This window comes from Diabrotica virgifera, chromosome 3 (assembly GCF_917563875.1).
Source record: "Diabrotica virgifera virgifera chromosome 3, PGI_DIABVI_V3a".
In the NCBI taxonomy this organism is placed as follows: domain Eukaryota; kingdom Metazoa; phylum Arthropoda; class Insecta; order Coleoptera; family Chrysomelidae; genus Diabrotica; species Diabrotica virgifera.
This window is the reverse complement of record NC_065445.1, coordinates 270,025,280-270,052,518: the sequence shown is the minus strand read 5'-3', so window position 1 is coordinate 270,052,518 and position 27,239 is coordinate 270,025,280. Positions and strand designations below refer to the sequence as shown.

General features: G+C 31.5%; 1 protein-coding gene across 1 annotated transcript in view; it reads right to left on the bottom strand.

The window, feature by feature from the left end:
• The window catches only part of LOC114328293 (histone-lysine N-methyltransferase eggless), a 91,146-nt gene that overhangs the window by 47,181 nt on the left and 16,726 nt on the right, over window positions 1-27,239 (bottom strand). Inside the window, exons 4-6 of the mRNA XM_028277115.2 lie at window positions 26,967-27,143; window positions 16,697-17,027; window positions 8,145-8,341 (exon numbers count right to left, since the gene is read on the bottom strand). Of these exons, the coding sequence (XP_028132916.2) occupies window positions 8,145-8,341; window positions 16,697-17,027; window positions 26,967-27,143 (705 nt within the window). The remainder of the gene's footprint in view (window positions 1-8,144; window positions 8,342-16,696; window positions 17,028-26,966; window positions 27,144-27,239) is intronic.

Sequence of the window (27,239 nt, the reverse complement as noted above, 5' to 3'; positions counted from 1 at the left end):
AGAATAACAAATGACCATTAAAAAGTGTCTGCTCCCCTTGTTTAATAATATACAGGGCGAGTTTCGCATTTTGACAGAAATTTGTATTTGTCATAATTTTTGAACGGTCAGATCGATGTGTCTCTTATTTTTGTCAATCGTTACACTATTACCACCTAATCAACTAATTTATTCAAACTAGAAAAAATCAGATCTGGCTTTAAAAAAATTAGTTCGTTTTGGTCTTAGAAAAAATTTCACCCTGTATACGCTTTTTAAAAACTCTAATATGAATTTTACAAATTAGACAAATAGGCAATTAAAATGGCATATTTATTTTTTTCCGCACACGATTACTTAATTTTTTATAAAAAAATCAAATTTCACTATGAATTAAAAGTTTGGTAAAGTGAACCATAGATTTAAAAAAAATAACTTTTATTACAAAAATTAATTTTTTTTGCACAAATAAGTAATTTATGTTACCATCCAAACAACTGATTTATTCAAACTAGAGAAAAATCAGGTCCGGATTTAAAAAATTAGTTCGTTTTGGTCTTAGAAAAAATTTCACCATGTATACGCTTTTTGAAAACTCTAATATGAATTTTACAAATAAGACAAATAGGCAATTAAAGTGGCATATTTATTTTTTTCCCCACATGATTACTTAATTTTTTATTAAAAAATCAAATTTGTCAAAATCGGAATTTTAACCTAAAAATGAAAAAAAAATGAACTCACGGTTTAACTCGCTACAACTCTGTTCCGTTTTAATATTTTTTTTTTCTGAAATATTTACAGCACATACCTCTTACCATTGTGAAGACTATGAAAGTTGTTGTAGACTTTCAGTCTTCTTCTTGTAAAAGTTGCAAACTTGTAAATCGCAAAAATTAGATGGAAAAATTTAAAATTTATCAATTTGATCACGTCTATGTTAAACTATAGAGTCCAAAAGAAGTGTTATGGGAAGTTTTAGATCTAGACGTGTTATAGAAAAAAAAAATGGCAAAACTTTTAATTTTAAGAAAAACGTTGTTTTTGTAAATTAATTTTTGTAAAAAAAGTTAATTTTTTTAAATCTATGCAAAAACTTTGCCAAACTTTTTATGCATAGTCAAATTTGATTTTTTAATAAAAAAATAAGTAATCGTGTGGGGAAAAATAAATATGCCGTTTTAATTGCCTACTTGTCTTATTTGTAAAATTCATATTAGAGTTTTCAAAAAACGTATACAAGGTGAAATTTTTTCTAAGACCCAAACAAACTAATCTTTTAAATCCGGGCCTGATTTTTTTCTAGTTTGAATAAATCAGTTGATTGGGTGATAACATAAATTAAATATTTGTTAAAAAAAATTCATTTTTGTAATAAAAGTTATTTTTTTTAAAATATATGGTTCACTTTACCAAACTTTTAATTATTCATAGTCAAATTTGATATTTTTTTATAAAAAATTAAGTAATCGTGTGGGGAAAAAATAAATATGCCATTTTAATTGCCTATTTGTCTAATTTGTAAAAATCATATTAGAGTTTACAAACAGCGTATACAGGGTGAAATTTTTTCTAAGACCAAAACGAACTTATTTTTTAAATCCGGGCCTGATTTTTTTATTGTTTGAATAAATCAGTTGATTGGTGGTAACATAAATTAAATATTTGTTCAAAAAAAATTAATTTTGGTAATAAAAGTTAATTTTGTTAAATCTATGGTTCACTTTACCAAACTTTTAATTCATAATCAAATTTGATTTTTTAATAAAAAAATAAGTAATCGTGTGGGGAAAAAATAAATATGCCGTTTTAATTGCCTACTTGTCTTATTTGTAAAATTCATATTAGAGTTTTCAAAAAACGTATACAAGGTGAAATTTTTTCTAAGACCCAAACGAACTAATTTTTTTAAAGCCGGACCTGATTTTTTTCTAGTTTGAATAAATCAGTTGATTAGGTGGCAATAGTTTAACGATTGACCAAAATAAGAGACACATCGATCTGACCGTTCAAAAATTATGACGAATACAAATTTCTGTCAAAATGCGAAACTCGCCCTGTATATTATTAAACAATGGGAGCAGACACTTTTTAATGGTCATTTGTTATTCCCCATAGGGGCCTCTATACGAGGTAGGAGTATGTACAGTTCCTCATGACTCAGCCTGTATAATCAATTTTAAATAATCAGTAAGGGCCGGTTGTTCCAACGCTAATCAACAATGATCATTATCAAATAATTAATTACTGTCAATGTCAACTTTGTCTGGGTTGTCAAAACATAATTAATTACAATTCTGAGACTATAATCAATTAATATAACAATAATTATTAACATAATTAATAATAAATCTCATAATTGTAATTAATTATGTTTTCAGCAACCCAAACTAAGTTGACATTGACAGTTTTGGTGACAGTAATTAAATATTTAATAATGATCATTGTTGATTAGCGTTCGAACAACCGGCCCTAAATCTAGTATTACTAGTCAAAGCTTTCAACTTAATAAAATATTTAAAAATATAATATCAAATTGAAAACTTACTGGACCATTTTCCTGACGGCTTCTAAAAATGGCAAGCCAGATAGATGCTGAAGCAAAGAAGACACGAGGGAATTCTACAATTTGCAATCCACAACCGTCTGTTCAGCGTGGTAAATTCCAACGGAAAATGGACCTATGTTACTCATCAATAGGAATAATACTAGTAGAAAATAAAAAGATATACCATTTTTATTCAGTTGCAATGCGAAGTCCAAGCTGTATTAATTTTTACTTAGTTCAGAGGGCGCAACCAGTACTCTTATCGACGAATTCGCCTCTTAGACCGGGCAGTATCGTCGCCCCCGCTAGCGAAATTATTCCGATTTGATTTTTTTGCACAAACTTACTCAAAAAGAGGTCCTTATAACATATCCACAGGGTGCCGGGCGGTGCCGTGGTCGAAAAATTATTTAAACAATTTTTTTTAAACAAAATCACAAAAATAATTTTTTCATTTCGAACAAGATTTTTTTTTTTAGATAAATTGGCTTATTCTGAGCAAAAAAGGTCTCTTGTCATTTTTTTCTAAAATTAATTGTGGTCGAGTTATAGGCGAATAAAAATTTGAAAAATGGGAAAATAGCCATTTTCAAGGCTTAATAACGCGATTAAACATTATTATTATGAAATTCAAAAAGTCACCAAATCAAGTTTCAAATCCCTTCTTCAACGTCATGAAGAGATTTTTGCCATTATTTTATTAGAAATCTGTTATTTTTAATTATTAACAATTAGCGCTATAGTCCAGGATTTATCGTCGCCCCCGTTAGTGCAATTATTCCGATTCCATTTTTTTGCAGAAACTTACTCAAAACGAGCTCCTTATAACATATCCACAGGGTACCGGGCGGTGCCGTGGTCGAAAAATTGTTTAAACAATTTTTTTTAAACAAATTCACAAAAATATTTTTTTTATTGCGAACGATTTTTTTTAGATAATTTGGGTTATTCTGAGCAAAAAAGGTCTCTTGTGATTTTTCTCTAAAATTGATTGTTGTCGAGTTATATGGCCATTTTCGCATTTTTCAAATTATAAATCGCGTATAATTCGACAACAATCAATTTTAGGAAAAAATCAAAAAATCACAAGAGACTTTTTTGCTCAGAATGTCCCAAATTATGTAAAAAAAATTTGTTCAAAGTGAAAAAATTATTTTTGTGAATTTGTTTAAAAAAAATTGTTTAAACAATTTTTCGACCACGTCACCGCTCGGCACCCTGTGGATATGTTATAAGGACCTCGTTTTGAGTAAGTTTCTGCAAAAAAATGGAATCGGAATAATTTCACTAACTGAGGCACCCAGTTAAATAAATCCTGGACTATAGCGCTAATTGTTAATAATTAAAAAAATAAATAGCAGATTTCTAATAAAATAATGGCAAAAATCTCTTCAGGACCTTGAAGAAGGGATTTGAAACTTGATTTGGTGACTTTTTGAATTGCATAATAATAATGTTTAATCGAGTTATTAAGCCTTGAAAAAGGCCATTTTCGCATTTTTCAAATTTTTAATCGCATATAACTCGACAACAATCAATTTTAGACAAAAAAGGCAAGAGACATTTTTTGCTCAGAATAAGCCAATTTATCTAAAAAAATTTGTTCGAAATGATAAAATTATTTTTGTGAATTTGTTTAAAAAAAATTGTTTAAAACAATTTTTCGACCACGGCACCCTGTAGATATGTTATAAGGACCTCTTTTTGAGTAAGTTTGTGCAAAAAAATCGAATCGGAATAATTTCGCTAGCGGGGGCGACGATACTGCCCGGTCTATCTTATTAGAGGCTCATCAGAGAATGCATATGTTGCTATCTCTGAAGCAAATTCAAATTACCCAGTCCATTGGTCCCCGCATTGCAACTAACGTGACGGTAGTAGGTACCTAGCGGTATCTGCTAAATAAAAGTAAGTTTTCAACCTAACTAATCAAATATTTAAAAATATAACATCAAATTGAAAACTTATTGGACCATTTTCGTGGTAACACCTCCACGGCTTCTAAAAATTCTAAAAATCTAGCAGATGCCGCTACTACCACCACGTTAGTTGCAATGCGGGGACTAATAAACTGGGTAATTTGAAATTGGTTCAGAGATAGCAACCTAAGAATTCTCTGATGAGCCTCTAAAAAGAGGTGAAATCGTCGATAAGAGTGCTGGTTGCGCTCTCTTAACTAAGTAAAAATTAAGACAGCTTTGGCTTCGCATTGCAACTGAATAAAAATGGTATACATTTTTATTTTCTATTAGTATTACTCCTATGGAGTAACATTGGTCCATTTTCCATTGGAATTTACCACACTGAACAGACGGGGTTGTGAATTGCAAATTGTAGAGCTCCCTCGTGGCTTCTTTGCTTCAGCATCCATCTGCGTTGCAATTTTTAGACGCCATGTAGGTGTTACCAGTAAAATGATCCAATAAGTTTTTTACTTGATATTATATTTTTAAATATATTATTAAGTTGAAAACTTTGACTTGTATCTAGTAGATGCCGCTAGGCACCTACTATCATCACGTTAGTTGCGATGCAGGGACTAATAGATTGGATAATTTAAACTTGAGTCAGAGATGGCCACCTATGCATTCTCTAATGAGCCTCTAACAAGAGGTGAAATCGTCGATAAGAGTACTAGTTACGCTCTCTTAACTAATTAAAAATTAAGACAGCTTTGGCTTCGCATTGCAACTGAATAAAAATGGTATAAATTTTTATTTACGATATAGTATTCTTAAATGACAAATCAAGAATCAAGGTCAGTTGAGACCGCTACCTATCACTTTATACCAAAAATTTTAGAAAAACTAGAGTCAAAATGACAACACTAGGTGCTTTTTTAGACCTACCTAAGGCTTTTGATAGCCTAGATCATGCTCCTCTATTACAAAAATTATATCGTTATGGAATACAGGGACCAGCATTGAAATGGAAAAAATAATTTCTCACAGATAGATCACAAAATGTATGCTTGGAGAAACATGGATGTAAGGTTTACTCTGAATCGATCAACTTAAAATTGGGTATACCACGGGAGAGTTAATAACCCGGCTAAAACTTAACCATGGCCTTTTTCCAGAGCATCTACATAGGATTGGAATCTATGAAACTCCCTTCTGTCCGTGTAACTATGAGTCCATCGGGGATCTGAACCATGTATTCTTGGATTGTCTTAATCATAGGGATCAGACTCAAAACTTATATTTAGGTTTAATTAACCTTAACATTAGCCTTCCAGTTAGCATCAGCAATCTTTTATCTTATTCTGACAAATCTATATTTAATATCTTAATCAAGTTTATAAATGATTCTAAGATAAAAATTTAAACATATCTATAACAAAATTCTGTGGCAAAAAGACGCTTTGTCTAATGCCATCTCTTTCTCTCCACACACACACACACACACACACACCACGGGAGAGCGTTTTGGGGCCTTTTCTCTTCTTGGTCTATATAAATGACCTGCCAAATGCGGTGATTAGTGGTTCCTCAAACCTTGTAAACTTCGCTGATGACTTAAATGTGCTGTTTTGGGAAGAAACATTAGAAACACTCCTCACAGTGGCAGAACAAACTCTGGACAAAGCTGAACAGTGGTTCAGTGGAAATAGGTTGGTTCTTAAAACTGATAAGACTGTTTTTATTTACTTTAGAACCAGCCAATCACGAGAACAGTTCCCAGATACAGTCAATATTCTATCACAAAACACAGAGCCTTCTAGATCAGTTAGGTTTCTTGGTCTTCGTATTTACCAGACCCTGAATTAGGGGGAACAAATAAAAAAGCGACAAAAAAACTAAACAGAGCCTGCTACTCATTAAGAGTATTGAAAAGCTATCTAGACCAGGGAATCTTACTATCAGTATATTATGCGGACTTTTATTCTATTATGCGATATGGAATAATCTTCTGGGGTGCTTCAGTGGATAGCTCAACTGTCTTCATGGGCCAAAAAAAGTAAGTCCAGGTGATCTTGGGATTAAAGTGGGGAGAATCCTTAGAGGCCGATTCAAATCACTCAATATAATCACTTTCTCAGTTACCTACATGAATACCTCATGAATATAATACAAGAAGCCTTAATTTGAATATTCCACTTCACAGATTGTCTCTAACAGAGAGTCCTTTGTATGCGTGTGTTAAATTTTACAATAGTCAACCATCTGACATTCAACAGGAAACCAGCTATAAAGCTTTTAAAAGAACGGTTTTTCAACACCTGGTTAACATTGAGTCCTATACTGTGGTGGAGTACCTGGCCTATTAGCCTTGATCAGCATTATATAATTTGTATTGTTTTTATATTTTAATGTGATATTAATATATTTGTTTTAATATGTGATTATTAGTAATGTGACGTTATTTGCTCAATAGGGAACTTGCATAAAATTTTAAATTCGAAAAAATGCTATAAATCACAACAGAACATAATTAAAAGATATATCAAAAAATAAAAAGTTTTTGAGGTTATACTAAGGTACGTGCCTGTACATAGTAGTATCCCGAATAAAGCACGTGCCTCCTAGTGGCGGGGTACGGGCAACAATACATTGGCTTATAGGGCCGTCCTTATAGTAGGGATCCTGGCCTATACAGAAAAATGCTGGCGGGTGTGGGGTAATACTGCACTTTGGTTGCATTGGTGGCGTATTGACTAAACGTGCAGGGCAAGGTATGGTGCTGATAGAAAAGGTAGTCAGGCATCAAATATCCAAACAAAATCTTTTCAGGCCATAATAATGAAAAGACCTTCTCCAATGATATAAAAACTTATACTGAAATGATGGCATCTCCTGAGGTAAAATATTCCGGAAGTAAAATGAGCCTCCGTTCGGATCTCTGGGTGAGGACTATCTCAGGGGGAACACCATTACAGGTTAGAAAAATCAGGATAGGGTCTTGGAATCTTGGTAGTCTTACAGGTAAGAGTCTGGAGTTAGTGGATGCGCTCAAACGAAGAAGAGTTCAAATTGCTTGTATTCAAGAAACTAGGTGGAAAGGGCAAAGGGCGAAAGAACTAGGTGAAGGATACAAATTGTGGTATGTAGAGAGTAGTAAAAGTTTATTATTAACGAGCTGAAAATTTGTTAATAGCTTAACGGTGTCTAGTCGGACAAACTTTGATGTATGGGAACATTGGAACAGGGGAAGTTTTAATTGAGGAACAGGTTAAAAATTTGAAAAGTCAGACTACGAAAACGTCCCATGTATTTTGTCGGACATAACTTCCAGTTGATTTGTTAACCTTTCATTAAACTCTCATGTAAAAATCAGACTGGTATTTATCACCAACTGCGCATTTTAATAAGTCCGACACGTAGAACATGTCAAATGACAGGAATTATGTTGGTGATACGTAGCAGTCTGATTTTTGCATGAAAGTTTAATGAAAGGGTGACAAATTAATTGGTTCTGTCCGACAAAATACATGGGACGTTTTCGTAGTCTGACGTTCCAAATTTTTAACCTGTTCCACAATTATTAAAACTTCCCCTGTTCCAGTGTTCCGGTACATCGAAGTTTGTCCGACTAGACACCGTTAAGCTATTAACAAATTTTCAGCTTGCTATTAATCAATTTTTTTTTGTACGCGGCATCCAGGCCTATTACTTACCATTGTATTCAACTTTTATAGTTTGATCTTTGATCAGCTTAACCATAGGCCTGTCTTGGCTTTCTAAATATTTCTTGATGAAAACTCTGCATCCTTCATCTACGTCGTCCCACACGTTCGGGCTTGTTTCGATAACTCGATTTACGTTGAGAAAGCTAACATACTGGGAATATCCTATATCGAAGAATATTAAATACCTGAAAATAATGGTAGTTTCTTTAACGCTTTTGTAACGCTTCGCATGCATAAGAAAGAAGATCAAACAGACCTTGAAAACTATAAGCCAATCAGTCTTCTAAACCACCTGTATAAATCATTTGCTCAAATAATCACTGTAGGTCAGGAACCGAAGCTTTTCACCTCGCAAATGTTACAGAATGGATCGATTTGCTTGAAAATTTGAGAATAAGTAGTGGATAGTCCAAGGATCAAAGTCTATATGATTCCGAAAGGCGCTTTTACCATGGGGGTGGTTGTCATAACATCTCGGGGGTGGAAATTTTCAACGAAAACTTTTCGTTTATAAATTCGCAAAGTCTGTGTGTTATTGCGTCGCCGCTCCTGCAATACTTAGAGTAGAATTATCGATGGATACTTATGTAGTTTTGTCTTCTGAATCCAAATCTGAAAACTGCATTTCGATATCTCTAAACGTCTTCGAGATAATCGACCTCAAAGTCTAAAATGTGACGTCACAATCCTTTTATTTTCCGCCGACACACTAAACGTTAGCTGAAATCGTTTATAGTAAGTAGGCTAGTTTTTTTTTAATCTGAATTTGTTAAGCAAAGCATAGGTTATTTACATTTGAGTTTGACATTTCGTGATTGTCAAACTAAATTTTAATTTTAGTATTAATAAAATATCAATGACATTTGATATTGAATTTAAGAGTAAACAGTAGCGATCAACAGGTAGCAACAAAATATAACTTTTGGAGATAGTATCATAAACTTTGGCAACAGTGGTAATCTTTGACATTATCTAAGATTAATATTTTGACAATATCATAGTCGAGCTAAATGGAAGTAATAGAAAACGATTTTATTATTAATAGATATTTATAAAAATAAACCAAAATGGGTGAAAATTTTATGTTAAGATGGGTATTTAGAAAGGTATTTGCATGAAATATCTAATAATAAAACAATAATAATCATTTTTTGTTGTGAAGCGAAACCAATTTCGATTTTCGCATAATTTTGGCACGGTTTTTAATGGACTTTTTCTTGGAAGGTTTCACTTTATTTTTCGTTTGATTTACTTTTTCCATTTTGTTAAACTATTGATAACATTTTTAGAATAAAAAATCCTCCTAAAACTTTATATACTCGCATTAGAATTCGAAATATTTTTACGTAAAATATACTTGCCTACCTACATATAACTAAAATTCACCATTAACAACAATCTATTCTTTCAAAGAGGCCAACAACTTATACAACAACAACAACAAATATATAATAAATTAACTATCAATAAACACTACTTTCCTATGAAACAATAAAAACGAATTCTTAAATTAACAAACTACTGCACTGTACAGATATCGATAAAGATGACAGAACCGATTAGAGAAAATCTGACGCAGGTTTGTCAAAATGACAGTGATAATTTCTCTATGTTGCCTAATTAGTTATTTAGTTATAATATATGTTCGATTTCTTGTTAGAAATAAAAAATTTTAGTAGTTCCAAGATTACACAAAATCTAGGCATGGGATAAAAAGGTTTATTTGAAGAACTTTAATTTTTTTTCTTCTTAATGGCGGTACAGGCTCCTTTTTCAATATTTTATTTAGTTATAGAGTAATTTCCACGTACTAACATATTTCTGAAATTGGGCTCTGTCTGTACCGCCATTCTTTATTATATTACGAATATGTGTGCCAAATATCTCGACAAAATATTCAAAATTAGAGCCGCAATCTTGGAACGCGTTTGTTGCTACCTGTTGATCGCTACTGTAGCCTCTTAATTATTATATAAAATAAATAAGATGTTCAAAAATACAATTTGAGTATATTTTGAGAGCAATAATTTATTAACTTTAAAAAGGTTTATACGAGTATACCGCCTCCCCTTTAATGGGACTACCTAATGATAAATGTACTGTTCCATTTATTATGAAATGAAAATTGTTATTATAGTCAGTTCGCTAAACTCAGACACAACTGGTTAGTGATTTTAGTAGGTAATTTTTTTGTTTTTTGCCAATTTTGCCGAAAGTGGCAAAATTACTAATTATTTAGTAATTATTAACTATTTAGTAATTATTTTTTTGTCGAATTGGCAAAATTACTGACTAAAATCACTAGCCAGTTATGTCTGAGTTTAGAGAACCGACTATATGAAATGTTGTTTGGAATAAAAAATTATAGTCTGATATGTGCAATTACATCCTTCTAATGGAAAAAATATTTGAAGATTTTTCTCAAATTATGGATACCAACAACATTTTCATTTATAACGCTTTTATTTTTAATTTGACGAAGAAAAGTTATTCTTCATAAAAAGCTCTTCACGGTCTAAGATTTATGATGCAACCATCATATATCAAATTTTATTAATTTTCTACGAGGTATATAAAAAATATGAATTTCGATCAAGAGTAAAGTACCTTTATAATTCACAACATTTAAATTATAATGATATAATTGCACATTAAAACATAATTTTTAATTCTGAACAACTTTTCATAATAGCAAATTTTCCATATTTTGAATTAAAATACGTAAATAAACAAAGTTTCCGTTATGATAATGCTCGCATTTTCAGATTGTTTATTATATTTTGAACGCAAAGTTGATAAAAACATTCATTGTAAGAAAAAAAATGTTCTATACATTTTTTTGATAAAATTAAGTTTTAGATTTATTCGCTATCGAAAGTGTTAGTTTTGTATAGAAAAATCAATATTTTTCGATATACTCATTTACGATTCACTCATGTTTTGCCGCAGGAAAAATTTTTTCAAACCAAGTTCTTGGGAAAAAAATAACCTACAATTTCATGTTTAAACACATTTTTTTATCTCTGATGCTAATCTTTCTATTCTGAAGAAAATGACATTTTTTACCAAACTACAAAAATTTCGCTTTTAACTCCAGTTTTTTTAAAACTAATCATTCTGAATCAGTCAAACTTCTAGAGTCTATTAATAATACATAAATAAATAAGAATGAATAGGCCAATGACTAAAAACACCGCTAACTTACATTATTATGCTTCTAATTGGATTTCTCCTTTTTTTTTTCAAAAAAATATATTGATTTTTTAACCGTAACTGTTTTATTTTTTATCTTAGAAAGTTTGGTAAAAAATAACTTTGTATGTGTTTACAAGATCTATAAGCCTATTAATATTGTAATATTCAAACGAGCGTTCGTATTTATATACGACTTTATTAATTTATTTATACAAGTTTTCTTTACAAATCTCTAGCTTAAAACTAACTCTATTTACAAAATTGATTCCTATTTATAGCCCAGCCGTTATTCTGGAACAATCCACGCTCATCTCTAGCTATCAGCTCATCACGCCTACTTGAGGTACGTTCTCGAACTCTCTCCGCCGATGCCTCGAACATTCGATTGCGTCATTCTCGAGTTCTGTACCGTTATACGGGGGTCGGCCAAGAGTTCTCTTTCGTTACAATATTAAATATTTTTAAAATCCTCAGTCGCAAAAAGAGGTGACTTTGAAAGGGTTGGTAAAGGTGGTTTTTGCATGTTATTACAAGTTCTAATTGTCAATAGTTCACTCAATTTTTCCGTAGAAAAATTTTTGCAAACCAGGTTCTTGGGAATTAAATAAGCTACAATTTCATATTTAAACAATCATTTTTTCGTATCTCTGATGCCAATCTTGCTATTCTGAAGAAAAGGCCATTTTTTCCAAACTGAAAAAATTCGTTATTCGTTTTAACTCCATTTTCTTTAAACTAATCATTCTAAGCCGGTCAAACTTCTAGAACCTATTAATAATTATGTACATAAATAAAAAAGACCAAATAAGGTCAATGACTAATTTTAATTAGGGTGGTGATTAGGGGGTTGCTTGCGATCATTTTTCACTGAAAAAAATAGGGACTGACATTCTTTTCATTATAAGTCCTTAATTTTTGAGCTAGAGACTTTGTTATTTCTGGAGATAGATATTTTTAAGTACTTTAAATTAGTTTCAACAGGTTGCCCTCGAAAAATTCATAGTTTTCCCGTCTTTTGACTTTGTTTTCAATATTTAGCATTTGACGATGAAGAGCCAACATAATAAAGTATAGCTCGATTACTATTGGTCTTAAAGGAAATTAAAAAAAAAACGGTTTTGTTTATTTTTTCACAAGGTACATTTGTGTTAAGTAAAATTGTTTTGATAAAACGAAAACTTTTGCAGTTATTAGCAGAAAACTTATTAAAAACATTGATTTTTTCGATATATGTAAAACTAACACTTTCGATAGCGAATAAACCGAAAACTATCAATTTTATCAAAAAAAAAAATGTATAGAGCGTTTTTGCTTAGAATTAACGTTTTTACCAACTTTTGCGATTAAAATATAATAAAAAATTTCCACCCCCGAGATGGGGTGGTAACCACCCACATGGTAAAAACGCCTTTCGGCATTATATAGATTTTGATCCTTGGACTATCCACTACTTATTCTCAAATTTTCAAGCAAATCGATCCATTCTGTAAAAATTACGAGGTTTTGTCCTATTTTAATCTTCATTACTTGGACTACTGCCGTAATTGAGAACAAACTAGAAACATGCCAACCGAGAGAAGCCCCAGTTTCGACGCTTACTTCTTCATTGATGCTAAATTTCTTTCCAGTGAGCATTCTCTTGAGGTCAGCAAACAGGTGGTAGTCGCTGGGAGCCATATCTGGTGAATACAAATAGCTATTTGTATAACAAGGGAAGAAAGTGTTACTTTTCCTCCCGAGAATGAAGTTTACTGCCCGACGCGTAGCGGAGGGCAGTAATCATTCAAGGGAGGAAAGGGCACTTTACTCCCATGTTATACATATGGTTTTTCCACCTTCCTCAAATAACAAGTCATTTTTCATTTTTACTTAACTTATTTATGTAACTAACCAACAAAATTTATTAAAACTAAAACTAACAAGGAGGTACAATATAACTGTCAACTGTCAAATATAAGTCAAATTATTAATGTAAACAATGTTAAATCAAAATAACAATTTACTGTTTTTTACGATTTTATATTTCGTTATATTTTAACGAAGTTATATTTCATGAATGAAATAGTGTAACCTCACTTTTACTTTTCCTCCCTAGGGAGGAAAAGTACAACTTTGCTCCCTACAATCGGGTCCGGAAAAGTATACTTTCGGTAGAGGTAGGTGGAAATAGCTATTTATCCATTTTTTTTTAAACTAACACAAGTTGCTTCACTCAAAATGCTATATCTCATAAACTAATAGTTCGACAGCTGTCAAATTTATACTCGCATTTTTTTAAGGTTAGGGCTGACTAAAAATCATATGGATTTAATACCAGTAGTGCCATCTATGTGTCAGTGTCAGCCTACTAACTTTTCATCCCACCTGTTACACTCCCTAGGAACGTAGATGCTGTGATGATGAAGATATTATGCTATACGCTGGTCTAATTAGCAAAATACAAGGAAAAGTTATTTACCAGCAATTTTATTGCTGGAATCGAATATTATGATCCTATATATTAATAATATATGTAGGTATGCAAAGTCCGCAGATAGTGTGCTACTTTTTTTACAAACAAAATGGCGCCCGAAAATCTTTTTTTCTTTCAATTTTTGCTCTATAACTCCAAAGATTTTAACTTTACACCAAAAACACATAGAAACGTGTTTTTCCCGATTTACCTCGACGAAAATTTTCCCCAGAAAATGCGGGTTTTTCCAACAAAATCTTTAATTTTCAACTAAAATTTTAGATAAGTAATTGTTTATCAATAATTAAATAACTTGGTAATATAAAAGCTCTTTTCGTATAGAATATAATTCCAGCAGAAGCCGATGGAAATTGAATGAACAGTTTAGCAACAATTGAATTGTTAATTAAAAATTTACGGTCGTTATAATAACCACAATAATTATGATACATAAGAATAACTATGATTTTTGTATAAAAAGACACAGTATCTATCTAATGTACTTTACAGAATTGAAATTGGCTGTTTAAGCGGCCTCAGGAATATTTTAAAATTATAAACAATTTTTTGACTTATAAACAAATATTATTAATATATTATTAAAATATTTATTATTTTATTATCGGGAAATATTAAATTCAATTAAATCATGAAAACGGTATTGGAAAAAAGCGGCAGGACGCTTCTTTTAAAAGAAAAAACGTTTAATTGTGATGAGTGGTTCCTGAGATACAACCGGTTAAAGTTGACCGGCATGGCATAGACATTAGTCATTCGGCCAGTTGCAATAAAGAATATACAATCCTAGCCCTAATACAAAATTAAACAGAAACAATATAGTAATACAATAAATAATACAATACAATAATAATGTAATAAAAACAATAATGGATTTCTGATAAAGTGATATAACTTTTATCATGCCCGAGTACAAATCTTATAGGACCGTGCGTGTATCTGACAAGAAATCTATAATGATATTGTATATTTGTTGTGAGCCTGTAGCCAGCAGAGACTGGATATTGAATGGTACATGCATATCAAGTTTAATTAAATTTTTATAGAGAGAGTTTGAATGCTGTTGAAACTTAGTACATTCAAAAAAAGATATGATCAAGATCACCCTGCTTTCCGCAATGTTTGCAATTATCGTCTTCAATCACATTTATTTTATCTAAATGACTTGGATAGCAAGCATGCCCATATTTACGTGGAGCTTTAAAACTCTTAAACCAACAATTACGGCAAAGATATAAACAATAGGATCATAATTTTCAAACCATCACCTTTTTATTCTTGTCGTCTTTCTCCACACCAATTTTCATATCATTAAAATACTCATAACATATTTTATTATAATAAAAACTATCGACATTTCGAGTGAAAATTGCCAAAAATAGCAAAATTCCAATCAAAAATTAGATTGGAGAAAATGTAATCACAAAGTTCAAAATCGGTATACGTTAAAAAATGCATTTTCTCGGCTTCCCGTTAAGCAATTTTCTTCATTATTTTTTTGTTCCCAAGTAACTCGAGTAGAGCCATCCAACCAACACATTATTAAAGGTCAAACTTGTTTTTGTTATAATAGATTAATTTATTTATAAGAAAAGAAAAATACATATTTTTTCCATTTGTAGACTTTTTTTAGATAAACTTTTACTACAAGTGTACCTTTTAACGTTAAAACACAAATATTCTCATTTGAAAGCTGTATAATTAGATATTTAAACAATCTTTATTTAAACAAATTAAAATTTTTTGTTATAATAAATAAATTTATTATAACAAAACAAGAGCAACTTTGACATTTAATAATACGTTAGTTAGATGGCTCTACTCGAGTTACTTGGGAACAAAAACATAATGAAGCAAATTGCTCCATGGGAAGCCGAGAAAATGCATTTTTTTTAACGTATACCGATTTTGAACTTTGAGATTACATTTTCTCCAACGTAATTTTTGATTGGAATTTTTGGCAATTTTCACTCGTAATATTGATAATTTTTATTATAAAAAATATATGTTATGAGTATTTTAAAGATATGAAAATTGGTGTGGAGAAAGAGGACCGAAATAAAAAGGTGATAGTTCGAAAATTATGATCCTATTGTTTATATATTTGCCGTACATTCCGGTCAACTTTGACCGGTTGTATCTAAGAAACCACTCAACACAATTAAACGTTTTTTCTTTTAAAAGAAGCATCATGTCGCTTTTTTTCAAATTCCGTTTTCATGATTTAATTTAATTTAATGTTTCCCCAGATATTCTATTTGTTTATAAGCCAAAAAATTGTTTCATTTTAAAATATTCCTGATGCCGCTTAAATAGTCCAATTTCAATTCTGTAAAGTACATTAGATAGGTACAGTGTCTTTTTATACAAAAATCATAGTTATTCTTATGTATCATAATTATTGTGGTTATTATAGCGACCGTAAATTTTTAATTACCAATTCAATTGTTGCTAAACTGTTCATTCAATTACCATCGTCTTCTGGAATTATAACCTATACGAAAAGAGTTTTATATTACCAAGTTATTTAATTATTGATAAACAATTACTTATCTAAAATTTTCGTCGAAGTAAATCGGGGAAAACATGTCTCTATGCAGAATTTAATTACGGTGAAGTATTATTCAAGTGTTTTTGGTGTAAAGTTAAAATCTTTGGAATTATAGAGCAAAAAATTGAAAAAAACACGATTTTCGGGCGCCATTTTGTTTATAAAAAAAGTAGCACACTATCTGCGGACTTTGCATAAATATATTATTAATCTATAGAATCATAAGATTCGATTCCAGCAATAAAATTGCTGGTAAATATCTTTTCCCAAAAATGGCCTATATTCCGATAATCTACGCAGACTACTAAGAATGTATGTACTTACCGATATTTATTTCCTTCAAAGGGTTGTTCCGCCACAATTCCAGCATAGTACGGATCAGTTCTGGACTTCTTCATCTCATCTGTCGAGCTCTCTCTAAAAACTGAGATGACTCGCGTACCGACTATCAACAAGCGTTCTCTGCTGTGATGGAGTTGTGCTATATACTTGCCATTGATAAGTCGTTCTTTCTGTTGCTTAAGTTCGACTAACTTGTAAAGCGTGGTCGGGTATACTTTGCCATTGTGAGGGACACCTGCAGGTATTTTCGTTTGTAGGCGAGCTCTGATCCAACTGGTTTGGAAGTTTTCTCGGACAATGTAGTAAATCTCACCTAAAAACAATCAAAAGTGGAATTGTCACGAAAAACTTTTACATTGAAGTAAAAATCTTCTGTTGTAATTATTGTAAATATTAAATTAAAAATCCAGAAACAGATTACATAGTCCAGGAACCGAAACTTTTCACCTCGCAATTTTTACAGAATGGATCGATTTGCTTGAAAATTTGAGAATAAGTAGTGGATAGTCCACCCCATCTCGGGGGTAGAAATTTTTTATTATATTTTGACCACAAAACTTGATAAAAACATTAATTCTTAGCAAAAAATGTTCCATACATTTTTTTTTTGATAAAATTAATAGTTTTCGATTTATTCGCTATCGAAAGTGTTAGTTTTATATCGAAAAAATCAATTTTTTTCGATAATTTCATTTGATTCACTCAATTTTTGCCGTAGAAAAATTTTTTTCAAACCAAGAATTAAATAATCTACAATTTCATATTTTAACATTTTTTCGTATCTCTGATGCTAATCTTTTTATTCTGAAGAAAATGGCATTTTTTACCAAACTATAAAAATTCGTTATTCGCTTTTAACTCCAGTTTTTTAAAAACTAATCATTCTAAGCCAGTCAAACTTCAAACTTCTAGACTCTATTAATAATGTATAAACAAAGAAGAATGAATATGACCAATGACTAAAAACACCGCTAACTTACATTATTATGCTTCCAATTGGATTTCTCCTTACAATATACAGGGTGCGCCAAACCTCTGGTTTTCTTTAATTACAGCTAAACTATCGGATATACAAAAAAATGTTTTTAACAAAACTAATGTATATCAAAACCGTCTATAATCTAAAATTATTTTCGATTATACAGGGTGAGTCAGAACGACGGTATGAACCAAAGTTGTATTTTTTTAAATGGAACACCCTATATATTAAATCATTTTTGAATATAGTTTTTAAAAATATGAAAAAATTGTACAAGGTCTTTAGGTCCAAAGTTTATAATTTTCGAAATATTTACATTTTTATTGAGAAAAATGGTAATATTTATAGGGCTGTGGATTATGTTTCCAAGGTAATAAAAATTTAAGTGGTAGGTCAACGTTTTTATAATATAGTGCCACTTTTAAATAATTTAATATGTTTTACTTATAGCCATAAAATATACAGTGTGATCACTATTTGCAAATAAAAAATTTTCTCATTTGCTTTAAATGGAACACCCCGTATATTAGTATTGCATTTTGTAGTAAATATTACAACCTTTCTTTAGGTATAAGGTTGTATGTACATAGCATGTTTAGTTTTGTAAATACATATTTAAAAAAAGAACTATAGATTTTACGTTTCGAAGGATATTTTATATCCGCGATAATTTTAATTAAAAGTTGAAAATAAAAACGTAATTAAAGATTAAAATAAAACGTATGCAAGTGCAACTTAATTGAATTTAATAACTTTAAAATTATGTTACAAACAATATTTTACCATACTAATAAGTATGGATAAATTAATTATTAAATTAAACAACCAATTTTAAAATCTACCATAGAAATTTTTCTACCCTATAATTTTCTATAGTAACTTTATTGTACCCAATTTTGTTAGTTAAATTGTATTTACGAGTAAGATCAGTTAATAACTTTTTAATTTACCTACATCTTGAGAACGTATACATATGGTTGGAAACAAATGAACGTTATAGAAGTATATTATGAAGTAAATGGTATATATGTAGTTGTGTCACAAAAGCTGCTAATAATTTCTAATGGTTTCGCCCAAAACAAATGTCATATCCACCAATTGTTCGGTTGAAAAATTAAAATTTAAAATATAAAAAATTGTTACAAAAATTTCAACTATAAAAGTATTACCAGCTTTTGTGACACCAGTTAATACTATTTATATTAATAATTAATTTGGCTGATACATTTAACATTCATTTGTTTCAAAGCATACTGCATACTTTATAATTATGTTCTCAAGATGTAAGTTTTAAAAGGTAAATTAAAAGTTTAACTGATCTTACTCGTAAATACATATGTACAATATAACTAACAATTAATTTGGTACAGGAAAGTTGCTGTGGTAGAAACATTACTAGGGTAGATATCAAATTTGGTTGTTTATTTAATTTAGTAACTAATTTATGCATTCATTAGTATGGTAAAATATTTTTTGTAAAATAATTTTAAGTTAGATATTAAATTCAGTTGAATTGTAGGTACTAGTATACGATTTATACGTTTTTATTTTCATATTTGATATTTTAATGTATGTTTCTAAAACCAGATGATAATTATTTTTTTTGCAAAAAAGTTTATTAATAAAAAATCCGCAAATACGTAAAATCTATAGTTTTTTTTAAATATCAAAAAACGAAACATACTAGGTACATACAACCTTATACCAAAAGAAAGGTTGTAATATTTACTACAAAAGGCAATACGAATATACAGGGTGTCACATTTAAAAAAAAATGAGAAAATTTTGTATTTGCAAATAGTGATCCCACTGTATATTTTATGGTGATATGTCAAATATGTTAATTTATTTAAAAATAACAGTATACTAGAAAAACTTTGACATGTCATTTAAATTTTTATTAACTTAAAAGTCTAATTCACAGCCCTTTGAATATTACCATTTTTCTCAATAAAAGTGTAAATATTTCGAAAATTGGGAAACTTTAGGCCTATAATACTTTATATAAATTCTTAACGTTTTTAAAAAATATATTCAAAAATGATTTAATATATAGGGTGTTCCATTTAAAAGAACACAACTTTGGTTCGTACCGCCGTTCTGACTCACCCTGTATAATCAAAATAATTTTAAATTATAGACGGCTTCGATATACATTAATTTTGTTAAAAACATTTTTTTGTATATCCCACAATTTAGCCGTAATCAAAGAAAACCAGAGGTTTGGCGCACCCTGTATAGTGTACAAGTCTATTAATAGTAAATCTTTTTAAAATCCTCAGTCGCAAAAAGAGGCGACTTTGAAAAGGTTGGTAAAGGTGGTTTTTTCATGTTATTACAAGTTTTAAATGTCAATAGCTCACTCAATTTTTGCTGTAGAAAAAATGTTTGCAAACCAGGTTCTTGGGAATTAAATAAGCTACAAATTCATATATTCGTTACAAACTACAAAAATTCGTTATTCGCTTTTAACTCCATTTTTTTTTAAACTAATCATTCTAAGCCGGTCAAACTTCTAGAACCTATTAATAATACATCAATAAATAATACCAAATGAGGTCAAATGACTAATCCTAATTAGGGTGGTCATTAGGAGGTTGCTTCCGATCTCTTTATGTCAACTTCTTAAAATACAGAAAGGTTCTCATCTTTTTAAAACGCAAATGTAGTAATTTATTGCCTTTCTAGCCATTTTGTAAAACCGCAAGCATGGTGACATAATAGAGTGTGGTAGTCTCGCACCACACTCTATTAGTGTGGCACACACAGCAGGCGCGCGGTTCAGACACACCCTCGCTAAAACAACAACAAAACCCTTACGAGATAATAAACGAAGCACGCTTGTTTTCCCAAAAATAAATAAGTATATTATTGACAATTGTTTGAGTTCTAATTAATATTATTTTATATAACTGTTTTCGTCAACACACCCACCAACGGAATAGATATTAGCGTAAGTGCTAAATTCACTGAAGATGGACGGATAAGTCCGAAAACGTTCATTCTGAACGACTATTGTAGTACATTTCGATTTTCAATTAAATTGTTAATTAAATACTTATATACTGAATTCGCTCTATCGAGATTCACTTTGACACTGACGTTAGTAATTTCTTTTTTGGGAAGTTCAGTTGTCAGAAGTGACTGGAAATTATTACACCACCAACGCACCTGCGCATAGCCAATATTATTAATAGTAAACAGAAATAACATAAACCTTACGCCAATCAATAATTATTTATTTACACCATTATAATGTATTGACAACAAATGAGAAAATTATTTATTGTACAAAATAAAAATATTTTTTAGAAATAAACTCCACAAAATTTTATGAGATTAGTAGACACTCCCACTATTTCTAATAATTCTTCTTTTTTTAATGAAAGATTAAGTTGATTTTAGTAGTGATGTTGAAAAAGTAACTATTCGTTACAAAGTACTCGTTACTTACGAATACCGAAAGTAACGATTAGAGAGGTAAATCGTTACTTTGATTACTCTGATTACTTCGTACCAATCGTATCAGAGCGAGTATCTATTTTGATTTTGAGTATTGTATCTACTCGGTTGATATGGGAGTCGGACCGGAATTCCACGAGTGTTCGGTATCAGTACAGTTAACTAAAATTTTACCTATGAAGGGCGAAGGCTATGAAGAGTTTTACAGGATTACAGGGCGCTGAGAAGTAGCTGAAACAGAGAAGGTATATCATTTAACAAAGCATGCACCCAGAAACAGATGTCTATACGATTTGTCGAGGTAGATAATTCACAGAATTTCACAGATGTTAGTTCTTTTGAAAATAAAACTGTAACACATTAGATTTTAATAATAAATACACACTATTCTTATCAGGCCTAGAAAAAAATAGCTTAGATTGACCGGAAAATATGTAGAAATGATAATATTTCTAGACTATGATCATCAACTTTAATTTTACATGTATAGTGTAGGAAACAAAGGTTGAACCTTGCAAAATGGACACAAGTCCGGTTTTATTTTTTTTTCTGGTATATCAAGGGGTGCTTATTATAAGACTAACTTTTTCTGAAAAAATTTCGCCCCGGAACCTCCCTTTTCACCCCTTTAAAGGGGGTAATTTGTGGTTTTTGCGGAACGTAGCCCTTCCTGTACCTTTTACAAAAAATTTCTTTTATAGAAATATGAAGAGGACTATATTTTCTACGATTTATTTCCAACAACATCTCTCTATCATCCACCGTTTAGCGGGGGTGGCGCCATAAAGTTGACAAGTTTTTAAAAAGATGTTTTTAAAAAATATATATTTTTCCCTAACTGTAACGGAAATTAAGAAGAAATCCTGCGGCAATTATTCAAAAATAATTGACTGATTTTTTGGTATAGGTTTCACTTAAGGGTAATTGCCCTTTTTTTAATTACAGGGTGTTTCATTTTAAAAAACCTCTTTTTATACCATCTGAACCGTTTATGCTAGAGTAAAATGACTTTCAGCGATTACCCATGTATTGGTGCTATTTACAAATTTGTATAATGCACCCCCATTTTTTCCCCGGAACCACCCAAAAAAAAGAAGAATTAATAAATAAATTGATTTTCTTGGAATCCTTCACACACAATGCCCTTTATTAATATGCTTCATATATCATTTTGTGCACGTTATTATTACCCATGCATGGACACCAAAAGCGATTTCCTAGTGCAACCCCTGTAGCAAAAAAAAAATAAAATGGCGGGTTGAAATTTTTTTCTGTTTTTTGCTTTTTGATCCATATGGGCATATGCTTCATCAATAGTGCTTTTCAAAAATATATATGGTTATTGCAACATCTCTGCGGAAACCACCCCTATCCTTGAAAATATACTGCAGAAACTACCCCTATCCCTTGGCGAGCATGTTTTTACGATTTTCTCATTACCTATGTATTCTTTTTAAACAAAACTTATACAAGGTTAAAGACCACTATTTACTCTAAAAATTATGTTCTATTCATTTTTTTCGTATAAGCAACCGTTACGGCACAGTGGCGCCGTAAACCTCATATATGCTTTGGCGGGCTCCAGTTTTTGTTTTTTTTTTCGTCATCTGTTCGTTTTATTGATAAAGTAATTATGTAAAATAAAACAACACAGTGTAACCTACAAATTATGACTTATGCACATTTTACATTCTTTGCTCCCCAAAGCCACAGTGGTGGCCCAAAATAAATTTTTGCATATTTTCGCCACCTACACGCATTTTATTGGATTAATGCTACCTTAATAGCACAATATTTACCCTTAGGTGGTCGCTAAGCAGTGGCGGATCCAGGGAGGGGTGATGGGGGTGATCACCTCCCCCCTCTCAAACCAAGTGATATTATATTCAAAGATTATAAAAATATTCATTTATTTTTATAGAAATTTAACCAATTGGCACCCCCTCTTAACGATGCTGGATCCGCCACTGTCGCTAAAGCATAAAAAGTCATTCTTATAAAAATAATATTAATATAATATAAGTTTTTCTATAAAAATAAATGAATATTTTTATAATCATCAAATATAATATCACTTTGGTTTGAGAGAGGTGGGGGTGATCGCCCCCATCACCCCTCCCTGGATCCGCCACTGCTTAGCGACCGCTTAGGGGTGAATATTGTGCTATTAAGGTAGCATTAACGCAATAAAATGCGTGTAGGTGGCGAAAATATAAAAAAATCTATTTTGGGCCACCACTGTGGCTTTGGGGAGCAAAGAATGTAAAATGTGCATAGGTCATGATTTGTAGGTTACACTGTGTTGTTTTATTTTACATAAGTACTTTATCAATAAAACGAATAGATGACAAAAAAAAAACAAAAACTGGAGCCCGCCAAAGCATATATGAGGTTTACGGCGTCACTGTGCCGTAACGGTTGCTTAAACGAAAAAAATGAATAGGATCTAATTTTTAGAGTAAATAATGGTCTTTAACCTTGTATAAGTTTTGTTTAAAAAAAATGAATAGGTAATGAGAAAATCGTAAAAACATGCTCGCCAACGTATAGGGGTAGTTTCTGCAGTATATTTTCAAGGATAGGGGTGGTTTCCGCAGGGATGTTGCAATAACCATATATATTTTTGAAAAGCACTATTGATGAAGCATATGCCCATATGGATCAAAAAGCAAAAAACAAAAAAAAAATTTCAACCCCCCATTTTATTTATTTTTTTTTTTGCTACAGGGGTTGCACTAGGAAATCGCTTTTAGTGTCCATGCATGGGTAATAATAACGTGCACAAAATGATATATGAAGCATATTAATGAAGGGCATTGTGTGTGAAGGATTCCAAGAAAATCACTTTATTTATTAATTCTTCTTTTTTTTTGGGGTGGTTTCGGGGAAAAAGTGGGGGTGCATTATACAAATTTGTAAATAACACCAGTACATGGGTAATCGCTGAAAGTCTTTTTACTCTAGCATAAACGGTTCAGATGGTATAAAAAGGGGTTTTTTAAAATGTAACACCCTGTAATTAAAAAAAGGACAATTATCCTTAAGTGAAACCTATACCAAAAAATCAATCATCTATTTGTGAATAATTTTCGCAGAATTTCTTTTTAATTTCCGTTGCAGTTAGGGAAAAATATATATTTTTTAAAAACATCTTTTTTAAAAACTTGTCAACTTTGGGGCGCCACCCTTGCTAAACGGTGGATGATAGAGAGATGCTGTCAGAAATAAATCGTAGAAAATATAGTCCTCTTCATATTTCTATAAAAGAAATTTTTTGTAAAAGGTACAGGAAGGGCTACGTTCCGCAAAAACCACAAATTACCCCCTTTAGAGGGGTGAAAAGGGGGGTTCCGGGGCGAAATTTTTTCAGAAAAAGTTAGTCCTATAATAAGCACCCCTTGATATGCCAGAAAAAAAATAAAACCGGACTTGTGTCCATTTTGCAAGGTTCAACCTCTGTTTTCTACACTAGTAGGTATGGCATTGTTTTTATTATACCAGGGCATTTAACACTAAAAACACAGGAATAAATATATTTTTAAATATTGTAGGTACATAGAGACTTGCAACTTTTTGCATTGTATTTAGATTAGGATGACGTCTGAAAAAAAGTTTACAATACAAAAACAGGTGGAAATGCATTATTACATTTTAAAGTGTATAAAACGCATCGAAAAATGCATAAACATGTTAAAACCAGTATATTATGGGCCAGATTTTCTTACTTCGGGGTATTTGGGGTCACTGAACACGAATTTGAAATCAGAACCGACCTCCGAAGCACCTGGGTGCCCAGGGTTACTGCTAAGGTACGTCATCTAGAGTTTCGAGGGTTTGTTTTTGGCACTTAATTGATGCAAACAGATTACTCGAGATTACTGATATTGTGGAGCAGCAATGACAGAACAATTACATATCATTTAATTTCTATCCATTAAATAGATCGGTGAAGGTCGTTATATCGGATCTTATACTTATACGAAACAAGTAATTGGACTTCGTAAGTCCTAGGTTTTCACCCAAAGTAATCGAAAGTGGAATTGGAAGTCGGACGGTCGACGGACAGACAGTCTCAGTCAAATTTCTCACCTTTAGTACCATTCTTCGATTATAAGCTTTCATTTGACATCTCATTTGTCATTCTACCTGGTATAATGATGGAGGAGCTATATTCGGGGTCGGACGGACCGACGGACAGACAGCCTAAGTCAAATTTCTCACCTTTAGTACCATCTTTGGATTATAAGCTTTCATTTGACACCTCATTTGTCATTCTACCTGATATAATAACGGAGGAGTTATATTCGCGGTCGGACGGACCGACGGACAGACAGCCTAAGTCAAATTTCTCACCTTTACTACCATCCTTGGATTATACGCTTTCATTTGACACCTCATTTGTCATTCTACCTGGTATAATGACGGAGGAGCTATATTCGCGGTCGGACGGACCGACGGACAGACAGCCAACATCAAATTTCTCATCTTTAGTACCATCCTTGGATTATACGCTTTCATTTGACACCTCATTTGTCATTCTACCTGGTATAATGACGGAGGAGTTATATTCGCGGTCGGACAGACCGACGGACAGATAGTTTAGGTCAAATTTCTCACCTTTAGTACCATCCTTGGATTATAAGCTTTCATTTGACACCTCACTTGTCATTCTACCTAGTATAATGACGGAGGAGTTGTGGTTACAGACAGACGGACAGACGGACGTGGATAATCCAAAGTTTTCACATTTTTTCAAAATTGGGTGAAAACAATACTGAGAAATGCGATTCTCGATATGATTACCGGTACTCAAATACAAGAGTAATCATAGTAATCAAAGTATCCTACTAATACTAATACAAAATATGTACTGAGAAATGCGATTCTCGATATGATTACCGGTACTCAAATACAAAAGTAATCAAAGTAACGAATTAACGAATACTTTAAATGATTACAGTAGACTCCCGTAAGTTTGGCCTCGGTTAGTTCGGTCTCCGCTTAGTCCGGCCGGCTCTCTGAGCATTAGTCACACACTTTGCACATCAAAAATCATTAGAAAAAAAAATTCAGAAAAAAATTACTGACTTTTTTTAAGTGTTTAAGAAGCCAAACCACCAATGTGCAATATTTTTAAATTTTATTAGGCCTAGAGTTCTGTAAGTATTGTTTTATAGTATTTTTGTAACGGTCTATCTTTTCATATATTATGTTAAATATATGTCAGAGTATTCCTCTGTGTTGTCTTCTACTTAATGTACAAGTGTTTTGTTTTTGCTAGATCCATACAAACAATAAATGGGCATTTTTTAGATAAGCACCGGTTAGTTCCGCCACTTTTAAGTTCGGCCTAGGGTCCGGTCCCAAGGTGGCCGAACTTACGGGAGTCTACTGTACTTTATACAAAAGTAACGATTTGTAACGAATACTCGAAAGTAACTATAATCAACATCAGTAGATTTTAGCAGTTAATATTGTGAAGTAGGAATTTTTGTGTTGTATGTTTCCTATTCCGAATGTGTCAAAGTGAATCTCGGTAGAGCGAATTCAGTATAGCAATTATTACAACAGAAGTTTTTTTTATTTCGATGTTAAAGTTTTGAACTAAATGTTATACAGCCAATTCTCGGGAACTATCCCGATTTGGATTATCATGAGACCTTCCAAAGAGAAAAAAACAAAAGTATTAAGTACGTTGAACTTTAAAAACTAAGTATTGCTTATGTATGTGTATTATATTTGTCAATAAAGTGTTTGTTTCTGTGGAGAAAATGAAGTGATTAATGAAATTTTCTTCTGCAAATAATTTACCAATTTTTGGTTCGATCTCAACAACCGGACCCACAGGTGGCAAATCCTTGGGCATCTCCACCTCTGGAGACATAGTCACTTTAGGACTATTGGAATTGCCAGGATCATCCAGTTCAACATAGGAAACAGGTTTGTGGGATCTGGAACTTTTTCTAGGACTCATCTCCATGCTTTGTTCTAAAACAGACAAAATTTTACATTATTTATTATCAGAAAGACTTGCAACTGAAGATTTAAAAAAAAATTAAATGCAAAACTACAAAAAAAGGAAAA